The 12,365-nt window shown below is 37.9% G+C and overlaps 1 protein-coding gene across 1 annotated transcript in view; it reads left to right on the top strand.

Moving 5' to 3' along the window:
* The window catches only part of TTN (titin), a 239,280-nt gene that overhangs the window by 171,820 nt on the left and 55,095 nt on the right, over positions 1-12,365 (top strand). The window contains exons 241-258 of the mRNA XM_049802399.1: positions 541-855; positions 952-1,100; positions 1,998-2,148; positions 2,241-2,522; positions 2,613-2,915; positions 3,003-3,305; positions 3,415-3,696; positions 4,157-4,456; positions 4,550-4,852; positions 4,980-5,288; positions 5,375-5,656; positions 5,886-6,185; positions 6,334-6,627; positions 6,724-9,690; positions 9,794-10,114; positions 10,228-10,512; positions 10,720-11,019; positions 11,334-11,636. Coding sequence (XP_049658356.1) covers positions 541-855; positions 952-1,100; positions 1,998-2,148; positions 2,241-2,522; positions 2,613-2,915; positions 3,003-3,305; positions 3,415-3,696; positions 4,157-4,456; positions 4,550-4,852; positions 4,980-5,288; positions 5,375-5,656; positions 5,886-6,185; positions 6,334-6,627; positions 6,724-9,690; positions 9,794-10,114; positions 10,228-10,512; positions 10,720-11,019; positions 11,334-11,636 — 7,749 coding nt within the window. The remainder of the gene's footprint in view (positions 1-540; positions 856-951; positions 1,101-1,997; positions 2,149-2,240; positions 2,523-2,612; positions 2,916-3,002; positions 3,306-3,414; positions 3,697-4,156; positions 4,457-4,549; positions 4,853-4,979; positions 5,289-5,374; positions 5,657-5,885; positions 6,186-6,333; positions 6,628-6,723; positions 9,691-9,793; positions 10,115-10,227; positions 10,513-10,719; positions 11,020-11,333; positions 11,637-12,365) is intronic.

Genomic DNA, 12,365 nt, shown 5'->3' on the forward strand with positions numbered 1-12,365 from the left:
TTCTCCCTCCTTGTTATACATTAAAATACAATCTTGTTATACATTAAAATACAATCTCAAGCTTTTTTAATGTTTAAATATACAAATAAGGGTTTATTTGTTAAGATTCAGGTCGTTCTGTTGTATTTGAGACATTATTGACCTCATAGATCAGGAAGAGTCAATTTCCTGCCTTCAGTTTTGAAAGAGAAATTAGGCAGAGTAGCTCTGATGTAGAAGGTATATTAAGCTGGCAAGAGAAAATCATTCTTAAAACATTCAAGGTTAGGCTGGGCACTGAAAATACGTACTGATCCAGGAAGGCGAGAAAAACTCACTTTTGACAATTGTTATTTGAAAGAAAGATATTTTACATTTCACAGAAGTATATGTACCTAAATAGGGTTGGGAAGGAGAATGAAGGAAGGAGTCTCGTGAGGATAAGGAACTACCTAATGTAACCGCAACCGTGTGAGTGCAAAACTCTGTTTTGCACTCTAGCTACCTCCACCTTCCTTTAGAATTTTTTTTTACAAGCTATGTGTGAATTTTGTCTCCCAGCTGTTCCTGGACCTTGTGACAAGCCAACAGTAAGCAGTATAACACGTGACTCAATAACTGTAAACTGGGAAGAACCAGAACATGATGGTGGCTCTCCTATTACTGGTTACTGGTTGGAGCGCAAAGAGACTACCGGAAAGAGATGGACTAGGGTTAATCGTGATCCTATCAAACCTATGACACTGGGAGTTTCATACAAAGTTACAGGACTTATTGAAGGCTCTGAATATCAGTTCCGTGTTTCAGCTATCAATGCAGCCGGTGTTGGTCCACCAAGCATGCCATCTGATCCAGCAATTGTTAGAGATCCTATTGGTAAATATTTTATATTCCTATTTTTTAAATTGAAAATATTCAAATAAGAACATAGAATATATTGTTATGCTGTAATGGTATGATGATATCTTTCAGCCCCACCTGGCCCTCCTATTCCAAAAGTTACTGATTGGACGAAGTCCTCTGTAGACTTGGAGTGGACTCCACCACTAAAGGATGGTGGTTCTAGGGTCACTGGCTACATTGTTGAGTATAAAGAAGAAGGAAAGGAAGAATGGGAACGGGTAGGTGGAAAACTATTACAGAATTTGTGTTTCTCCTCTCTGTGTGTCTATCAAAAGAAATTGCTCCAGAAAACATATTTTTAACAGATTTTCGCTATGCAAGTTATTTTCTAAAAGTTCATATTTTTGCACCATAATTATCTTCGTATGTTTAAAATATAAGACCAAATGTAAAAGTCAGTAATTGACCCTCCACCACATGAAGTTTACTTTGCAGTTTCCTAAACTTAGAATTTTTAAATTTCTGTTTAAAGATGTGAGAAAATATGTAGGTAATTTGTGGTAAAAGACCAGAAGACAACACCAAGTTAGAACCAGCACAAAAGTAAGTTTCACTGGTATCAAACTGTGCCAAATTATTTGCAACTACTATGTCCCTACATTTTCCTACCTTTTTCAATGATGCATAACTGATTTTTTTTTCGGTAATGCATTACTGAAAATTTAACTGATGCATACCTTGGTTATTTTCTGTATGTCCATAAACCTTTGGGTGCATTTGAAGTAATGCCTAAATTTCCTGCACTGTTTCCAGGTAAACAGGCATTGGGGTTTAAAAAGAACAAAAAATTCCTTTTTTTTGCCACTCTCACTTATATGAGTTTATATGTCCAATAATACACATAATTCTTCTGAGACCACAGACTATTGTAATTGCTGTAACATCCTTGTCTATTAGAATTATCAAAAAGGTGAATCTTCAGAATAGCTTGTATGTCCATGTCCTGTATTTCTTTACATAGATTCTGAAGAATTCTATGTGAGCTAAATCCATGTATGCTTAAAACTGTCTTGTGTGTAAAACTGGAACAACATCTGATTTAAGATTTGTTTCAAACGTAACAAAGAAATTGATAATACTTTGATGTTAGCTGATGTTATAATATTTTTTTCCAGGTAAAAGATAAAGAAATTAGAGGAACCAAGTTCGTTGTGGCAGGATTAAAAGAAGGATGTTTTTACAAATTTAGAGTTAGAGCAGTGAATGCTGCTGGCATTGGAGAGCCTGGAGAAGTTACAGACATTATTGAAATGAAGGACAGAATTGGTATTTATCATTTACATTTACATTTTTAGTACTTCTAAGTCAAAGTGGGGAAAAAAAAACCCACATTGAATTTTTTTGTTCACCTTCCACAGTGGCTCCTGATATTAATTTGGATGCAAGTGTCAGGGACAGAATTGTTGTTCATGCTGGAGGAGTAATTCGGATCATAGCATACGTCTCAGGAAAACCAGCCCCAACAGTGACTTGGAGCAGGGATGGCCAAGCTTTACCAGAAGAAGCCAAAATAGAAGAAACAGCTATTAGTTCTTCTTTGGTCATCAAGAACTGCAAAAGGAGCCACCAGGGTATATACACTCTTCTTGCTAAAAATGCCGGTGGCGAGCGGAAGAAGACTATTATTGTTGATGTGCTAGGTAAATAGCAACTTTAGTCCTTGTAAACAAGTAAAATTTCATAACATTCAGCATGTATACTTAAATACTGCATTTCTTTTTTGCTTTCAGATGTCCCAGGCCCAGTTGGAATGCCATTCCTTACTGAGAACCTGACCAACGACTCCTGTAAATTGACATGGTTTACTCCAGAAGATGATGGTGGTTCTCCTATTACCAACTATATAATTGAAAAACGTGAATCTGACCATAGAGCTTGGACTCCAGTAAGCTGCACAGTTACAAGACAGAATGCTACTGTTCAGGGACTTACTGAAGGGAAAGCCTACTTCTTCCGAATTGCAGCTGAGAATATAATTGGCATGGGTCCATTCACAGAAACAACAAAAGAGATTGTCATTAGAGATCCAATAAGTAAGTATATTTTCAGGTTTGGATTACCATCATATAAGATAAATATGCAGAAAAATGCATTTATCATATTTTTTTGTTTATTCACAGCTGTTCCTGACCGTCCAGAAGACCTAGAAGTAAAAGCAGTTACCAAGAACTCTGTTACATTAACTTGGAACCCTCCAAAATACAATGGAGGTTCAGATATCACCATGTATGTTCTAGAGAGCCGTCTCATTGGAAAAGAAAAATTCCACAGAGTTACAAAGGAGAAAATGCTTGATAGGAAATACACTGTAGAAGGCTTGAAAGAGGGTGACACCTACGAGTATCGTGTGAGTGCTTGTAATATTGTGGGGCAAGGCAAGCCATCATTTTGTACAAAACCAATCACATGCAAGGATGAAATTGGTATGTATCTTTTTCATATTTCTTTTGAAAACACTGATTACATTTACTGATTCCTTACTTTTTCTTATTAATGTTGCTGACATTTGTGTTTTTTAATATCGTCTTTCAGCTCCTCCATCACTTGATCTTGACTTTAGAGACAAGCTTATTGTTCGGGTTGGTGAAGCTTTCAGCCTGACTGGACGTTACTCAGGCAAACCTGCACCAAAGGTTACTTGGCTAAAGGATGATATTGTTGTGAAAGAAGATGACCGTACAAAGATCAAGACAACTCCTACAACTCTTTGCTTGGGGATACTAAAATCTGTCCGTGAAGACTCAGGCAAATATTGTGTTACTGTAGAGAACAGCACAGGATCAAGAAAAGGATTTTGTCAAGTTAATGTTGTTGGTAGGTTTTACTGAACAACAGTACTGTCTGTGATTTTTAGTAGTGATTATAATTCATTGAATTATATAAAAAGTAAATACTAAAATGGGTTCTTTATTACAATAACTTGATTCATTGCATTCTCTTTTATACTGAAATACTATTTATTTATTTTGAGTACATAGTTAACTCTGGCTTGGTTTATTCAGCACAAATAACTTAATGTGTCTACATGCATTTAGACAATGTCAACACTGTAGAAAATGTCAATCAGCAAATACCTTATAAGCAATAAGGAATTAAGTTTGGCAAGTCAAACACTTATTAAAGAGGAATAGTCTTGAGGTCTTGATTCCTTATTAAAACAGTGATGCCAAGTTTCTAATTTCATAATACATTTACTGTATTGACACTGTTTAATCTATGTCATTAAGTGAAGTTCATCTAAAAGCATGTGTATTCTTTATTTTTCCTTAAACAGATCGCCCATCACCTCCAGTAGGCCCAGTTATATTTGATGAAGTTCATAAAGATCATATGATAGTTTCCTGGAAACCTCCATTAGATGATGGAGGCAGTGAAATTACAAATTACATTATTGAGAAGAAGGATGCACACAAAGACCTGTGGATGCCAGTTACATCTGCCACAGTTAAGACAACATGCAAAATTCCTAAGCTGCTTGAAGGAAAAGAATATCAAATTCGAATTTATGCTGAAAATCTTTACGGCATAAGTGATCCTCTCATCTCTGATGAGATGAAAGCCAAGGACCGTTTCCGTATGTTATTAATTTGCAATCTTACTTTGATACTTTAATCTTTACTCTGTTTGTAGTGCTCATGAGCTCTTTTTTTTTTTTCTTTTCACCCAGGTGTTCCTGATGCACCTGAGCAACCAATCATTAAGGATGTTACCAAAGACTCTGCAGTAGTAGTTTGGAACAAACCATATGATGGAGGCAAGCCAATAACAAACTATATTGTAGAAAAGAAGGAAACAATGGCTACAAGATGGGTCAGAGTTACCAAAGAACCAATTTTCCCCAGTACTCAGTTCAAAGTACCTGACCTCCTTGAAGGCTGTCAATATGAATTCCGTGTTTCAGCAGAAAATGAAATTGGCGTTGGTGATCCTAGTCCACCTTCAAAGCCAATCTTCGCTAGAGATCCAATCGGTAAAGTATTAAATTTCATTTATCAAAATTTTAATGCACTCCTCATTTCAGTTAGAAAATCATTTTAATAGTTTCCTTTTTTCCCCATTTCTTTCTTTTTTTGCTTTTTTTTTTGCTTTTTTAACAGCAAAACCAAGTCCACCTATTAATCCAGAAGCAGTAGATAAAACTAAAAATTCAGTTGATTTATCTTGGCAACCACCACGCCATGATGGTAATGGCAAGATAATTGGCTACCTTGTTGAGTATCAGAAAGTTGGAGATGAAGAATGGAAAAAGGCCAATCTCACAGCAGATTCTTGTCCTGAAACAAAATACAAAGTCACTGGCCTTACTGAGGGTTTGACCTATAAGTTCAGGGTCAAGGCAGTCAATGCAGCAGGTGAATCTGAACCAGCCTATGTTCCTGATCCAGTAGAAGTAAAGGACAGACTTGGTGAGTCTAATAAAATCAGATGAGTTTATCTAAGAAGATATATTTTTTTTTCCTCATTTTCTAAAAACATATCATTTTGATTCTAGAACCTCCTGAGCTGATACTTGATGCTAACATGGCCCGAGAACAGCATGTAAAAGCTGGAGATACCCTGAGACTTAGTGCTGTTATTAAAGGTGTTCCATTCCCAAAAGTTTCTTGGAAGAAAGAAGATCATGAGGTCTCACCCAAAGCTGATATTGAGGTTACAGGAGTTGGCAGTAAGCTTGAAATTCGTAACACTGTCCATGAAGATGGTGGAATTTACTCCCTTACAGTTGAAAATCCAGCTGGTTCAAAGACTGTTTCAGTAAAAGTTGTGGTCTTAGGTAATCTTTTGATGTTCCTTTTATGCTGCATGTTTTTATCCTATAATTAGAGACTAAGAAATGAAGGAATGTCTGGAAAATATGAATAAACTGAGTTATAAGAAATACGTGGTAGGCAAAGAACTACAAATTACATGAAATATATTAATTTCTCTTGAAATTTACCAGGTTTTGTAAAAAACGCTTTGGTTATCAAATAAATAACAGATTCAACTTTTGCCAATACTAGATAAGCCTGGACCGCCCAGAAATCTGCAAATCAGTGAAGTTAGAAGCGATTCTTGCTATCTCACTTGGATGGAACCAGAAGATGATGGTGGCTCTGTCATTACAAACTATGTGGTGGAAAGGAAAGATGTAGCTTCTGCACAGTGGGTAACGATCTCGTCATCCTCCAAGAAACGTAGTCACATGGCTAAATATCTGATAGAAGGCACTCAGTATGTCTTCCGAGTTGCAGCTGAGAATCAGTTTGGTAGAGGCCCATATGTGGAAACACTCAAGCCTATTAAAGCTATAGATCCACTGCGTAAGTGTTTTTTCAGTTATATGATTTGTTTTGTTCGTATTGTTCTTGGTAATTTTTGAGGTTGTCTTGTTGGTACTAATGTGACCATGGTACACTGCTACCATAGATTTGCCATCCTAGTAACCATTTTGGTTTTCTATCTTAAAAGATCCTCCAGGGCCACCAAAGAATCTGCATCATGTAGATGTTGACAAGACTGAAGTTTCCCTTGTTTGGAATCGACCAGATCGTGATGGTGGTGCTGAGATAACTGGATATTTGGTGGAATATCAAGAAGATGGTGCAGATGAGTGGACAAAGTTCCAGACAGTCCCTATGCTAGACTGTGTTGTTACAGGCCTACAAAAAGGAAAAATATACAAATTCCGTGTGAAAGCTCAGAATATTGTTGGTCTTAGCCTCCCAGATACAACTATACCAATAGAGTGCCAAGAAAAGCTAGGTAATTTTTAGTTTTTCATGTTGTTTCACTGATTCTTTCTGTCTTTCTTTAAGTATTTCCCCTGAAAAGGTAATTTCTATTTTTCTCTAATTTTAGTACCTCCATCTGTGGAACTAGATGTGAAGTTAATTGAAGGTCTTGTTGTTAAAGCTGGCACCACAGTGAGACTTCCTGCAATTATGAGAGGTGTGCCAGTTCCCACTGCAAAATGGATTACTGATGGCATTGAAATTAAAGCAGATGGCAGACACAAGATTGAGACTGACAACTATTCAACTGTACTTACTATCAAAGACTGTATAAGAAAAGATACAGGAGAATATCTACTCACAGTATCTAATGCAGCTGGCAGCAAAACTGCTGCTCTACATCTTACAGTTTTGGATGTTCCTGGCCCGCCAACTGGTCCTATTAATATTCTTGAAGTAACACCAGAACATATGGTTATTTCTTGGCGCCCTCCTAAAGATGATGGTGGGAGTCCTATAATAAATTATATTGTTGAGAAGCGTCAATCAAAGAAAGAAACTTGGGGAGTGGTTAGTTCTGGAACAAGTCACACAAAAATTAAGATTCCACGACTGCAGAAAGGCTGTGAATATATTTTCCGTGTTCGGGCAGAAAATAAGATAGGCATTGGTGCACCCCTTGATTCAGAACCAACAGTTGCTAAACATATGTTTGATCCACCATCCCCTCCTGGTAAACCAACTGTTTATGATATTACAGAAAATGCTGCAACAGTGTCTTGGACCCTACCAAAATCTGATGGTGGAACTCCTATAACTGGTTATATGCTTGAACGTCGGGAAGCATCTGGTAAATGGGTGCGTGTCAATAAGTCACCAATACTTGATATGAAATACAGAGTCACTGGTCTTTTTGAAGGCAACACATATGAATTCAGAGTTTTTGCAGAAAACATGGTGGGCTTAAGCAAACCATCTCCAAGCTCTGATCCAATAAAAGCGTCACGTCCTATCACTCCTCCTGGACCACCTATAAATCCAAAATTAAAAGACAAAACAAAAGAAACAGCTGATCTTGTGTGGACAAAGCCTCTCAAAGATGGTGGCAGCCCGATTCTAGGATACATTGTGGAATGTCAGAAAACTGGAACTACGCAGTGGAATAGGATTAATAAGGATGAACTCATTAGACAGTGTGCTTTCAGAGTACCTGGGTTAATAGAAGGAAATGAATATAAATTCCGAATAAAAGCTGTCAACATTGTGGGAGAAGGTGAACCAAGAGAACTGGCAGAAACTGTACTTGCAAAGGATATTCTTTCTCCTCCAGAAGTAAGCCTAGATGTGACCTGTCGAGACTTAATTACTGTCCGAGTAGGCCAAACTATACATATTACTGGTAAAGTAAAAGGCAGGCCAGATCCTGACATAACGTGGTCTAAAGATGGCAAAGTACTAGTCCAAGAAAAGCGTGTTGAAATAGTCCATGATCTACCTAATGTTGAACTGCAGGTGAAAGAAGCCAAAAGATCTGATCATGGCAAATATATAATAGCAGCTAAGAACAGCTGCGGACATGCTCAAGCTTTTGCTGTTGTTAATGTACTTGACAGACCTGGACCATGTCAGAACCTGAAAATAAGCTATGTCACAAAAGATTCTTGTATGATCGCTTGGGAGAGTCCAGTAGATAATGGTGGCTCTGAAATTACAAATTACATAGTAGAGTACCGTGAACCAAACCAGAGGGGATGGTCAATTGTCTCCTCTGATATCACTAAACGATTAGTAAAGGCAAATCTTAGAGAGAACCGTGAATACTTCTTCAGGGTTTGTGCAGAAAACAAAATAGGTCCAGGTCCTTGCATAGAGACCAAGACTCCCATCCTCGCTATCAATCCTATTGACAAGCCTGGAGAGCCAGAAAATCTTCACATTGCAGAGAAAGGAAAGACATTTGTATATCTGAAATGGAGAAGGCCAGATTATGATGGTGGAAGTCCCAATTTAAGTTATCATGTTGAGAGAAAACTGAAAGATTCAGATGAATGGGAAAGGGTTCATAAAGGCAGCATTAAGGAAACACACTACATGGTAGATAAATGTGTTGAAAATAAGATTTACCAATTCCGAGTTCAAACCAAGAATGAGGCAGGTGAAAGTGACTGGGTAAGAACAGCTGAAGTTGTTGTGAAGGAAGATCTGCAGAAACCAGTGCTAGAGTTGAAGTTAAGTGGGGTGCTAACTGTGAAAGCAGGTGACACAATTAGAATTGAAGCTGGAGTCAGAGGAAAACCACAGCCTGAAGTTGTATGGACAAAAGACAAAGATGCCACAGATCTAACCAGATCTCCAAGAGTCAGTATTGAAACAACTTCTGACACATCTAAGTTTGTTCTCACAAAATCAAGGCGTAGTGATGGTGGGAAATATGTGATTACTGCAACTAACACAGCTGGTAGTTTTGTAGCATATGCTACTGTTATTGTCTTGGATAAACCAGGTCCTGTAAGAAACTTGAAAGTCACTGACATTTCAAGTGATAGGTGTACTGTTACTTGGGACCCTCCAGAAGATGATGGTGGTTGTGAAATACAGAACTACATCCTCGAAAAATGTGAAAGCAAGCGTATGGTTTGGTCTACATACTCTTCCTCTGTCCTAACAAACTATGCAAATGTGACACGCCTCATTGAAGGTAATGAATATATATTCAGAGTTCGTGCAGAGAATAAAATGGGCACAGGTCCACCGACAGAAACACACCCCATTATTGCAAAAACAAAATATGATAGACCTGGACGCCCCGACCCTCCAGATGTCACAAGAGTTAGCAAAGAAGAGATGACTGTAGTTTGGAATCCACCAGAATATGATGGTGGCAAATCAATTACAGGATACATTTTAGAGAAGAAAGAGAAACGATCACTAAGATGGGTTCCTGTTACTAAGACTGCAATCCCAGAGAGACGCAAGAAGGTTACTAATCTCATCCCTGGTCATGAATATCAGTTCCGCGTCAGTGCCGAAAATGAAGTCGGACTTGGAGAACCAAGCTTACCATCAAGACCTGTAGTAGCAAAAGACCCAATAGGTATCATACCACAGTATTCTACTGTGTTTTATTTGAATGTTAACATAACAGATTATTAAATTGCACAACTGTGTTCTTATCTGTAATTTTTATTGTTTTTCAGAACCACCTGGTCCTCCCACAAACTTGAGAGTGGTTGATAGCACAAAGAGTTCCATAACCCTTGGCTGGGGAAAACCAGTGTATGATGGTGGCGCTCCAGTTATTGGATACGTTGTGGAAATGAGACCAAAAGTTGAAGGTGCTGATCCTGAAGCAGGATGGAAACGATGCAATGTTGCTGCCCAACTTATTCATACAGAATTCACAGCCACCGGCCTGGTTGAGAACCAATTATATGAGTTCAGAGTTTCTGCCCAAAACCAGGTTGGCCTTGGCCGACCAGCTGAACTGAAAGAAGCTGTGTCTCCCAAAGAAATACTTGGTGAGTTTTCCCATCCTCTTTGTGAGTATTTACATACAATCTTTACTTGCCGTGGTTTTATTTTATTCTGTGTGCTAAACTTTGCATTTTATTTCTTTAATTTTGTCTTTCAGAACCTCCTGAGATTGAGTTGGATGCAAGCATGAGAAAGTTAGTCACAGTCAGGGCAGGATGCCCTATTAGACTTTTTGCCATTATTAGGGGTCGCCCAGCACCAAAAGTCACCTGGAGGAGAATGGGTGTTGATAATGTTATCAGAAAAGGACAAGTTGATCTGGTTGACACTATGGCCTTCTGTGTCATTCCCAATTCAACACGTGATGACTCAGGCAAATATTCATTGACACTTGTTAATGCAGCTGGAGAAAAGGCTGTATTTGTGAACGTCAGAGTCCTGGGTAAGTAATGAGAGAAATACCTCTAGACAATTTTTTAACTATATTGAATGTTCATTGAAGGAATTTTTATGATCCCCAGGTGCTACAGTTTTTGAGCAAAACTGTGCCAGCTAACACTAACTCCCCCTGTATAGGAAGCTGTTAGCTCCCTTTAATTTTAACTTATTAAAGAAAAAAAGACTAGCATAAATTGAAATTTCTTTCTAGATACTCCTGGACCTGTATCGGACTTCAAGGTTTCAGATGTCACCAAAATGTCATGCCATCTTTCATGGGCACCTCCAGAGAATGATGGTGGTAGCCCAGTGACTCATTACATACTGCAGAAACGTGAGGCTGACAGGAAGACCTGGGGAACAGTCACTGCAGAACTAAAGAAAACTAGTTTCCAAATAGCTAATCTTGTACCTGGAAATGAATATTTCTTTAGAGTAACAGCAGTAAATGAATATGGGTCAGGTGTTCCAAGTGACATACCAAAACCAGTTCTAGCAACAGATCCCCTAAGTAAGTATGCCGTTATGCACGTTTTATGTTTTTTCTCTAATTTTAATAAGATTTTGCATTTTTTTTAAGTTGGTGTTTCTAAACTGGACAATATACTAACTACTCAATGATAAACATAAATATTTATGTGTCCTTTTCTTTCAAATAATACAATCTATGAACATAGTACCTTTGCAATTGTTAAGAATTTTGCTCTTTTCCATATTGTCCTTGTTGAGTTAGCATAGATCACATCCAATAACTCAACAAATACCCAATAATCAGAAAATCTTGGAAATTCAATGTTTAATGTGTTTCTTTTTTTCCCCTGACAGGTGAACCTGATCCACCAAGAAAACTTGAAGTTACTGAAATTACAAAGAATAGTGCTACTTTAGGCTGGCTGCCACCACTGCGTGATGGAGGCTCTAAAGTCGACGGGTACATTGTTAGCTACAAAGAAGATGAACAACCAGCGGATCGCTGGACAGAATATTCAGTTGTTAAAGATCTCTCTATTGTTGTAGCTGGTCTGAAAGAGGGAAAGAAGTACAAGTTTAGAGTGGCAGCTAGAAATGCTGTAGGAGTAAGTTTGCCAAGAGAAACTGAAGGACTATTTGAAATTAAAGAACAGCTCAGTAAGTAACAATTTGAATACTACCTATGTTGCAATATTCTGCTTTAATAATTAAATTAACAAGAATTCTACTTCTTTGATTCCCTGAAAGACATGCTTTATGAAGTCACCTGGAGGATTATGGTTAACTGTATTGAATATTTTGACAGGTCAGAAAGGATGAGACTTGACCACTAATTAAGAATTATTAAAGAATTTTGCAGGTATGGTTTCAGCTGGAACCAGAAGATAGGAGCTAAAGAGAAATAATAAGTACCTTCAACGAACTTAAAATAAAAGAGAAAAAGAGTCAGAGTGGTATTTTGAGAGAAAAATGGGGCCAAAAGTGGGAGCTGTTTTAAGATAAGAGAAAACAAGTTGTTTATATTGTAGACTTGGTTGAGACTGTAAAGGGAAAGGCAGGGAGGACAAGTTGGCCCAATTAAGGTTGTAGGGTCCCTGAGGCACAGGAAGATGTAGGGGTAAGGGGCAGATGAGAAGAACCTTCTTCATTTGTGACATGGAAAGAGGAAGAGAGAGGTGCAGGAGCAGAAGAGAATGAAAACTACACCAAATGAATGAAAGTACACCAAACATACTGTGAGGTTTCTTTTGGAAGAAATCAGAAAGATTTTGTGCAAAAGAAGTAGGACAAGGCTCTACCTGAAGAATAATTCAAGAGTATAAAAGGATTGGCCGTGTAGATGGGTTAAGTTCAGTGAGAACTTCAGTCTTGCTTTTCTCCTTCTTC

The sequence above is a fragment of the Accipiter gentilis genome, chromosome 1, assembly GCF_929443795.1.
Source record: "Accipiter gentilis chromosome 1, bAccGen1.1, whole genome shotgun sequence".
Taxonomy (NCBI): Eukaryota; Metazoa; Chordata; class Aves; order Accipitriformes; family Accipitridae; genus Astur; species Astur gentilis.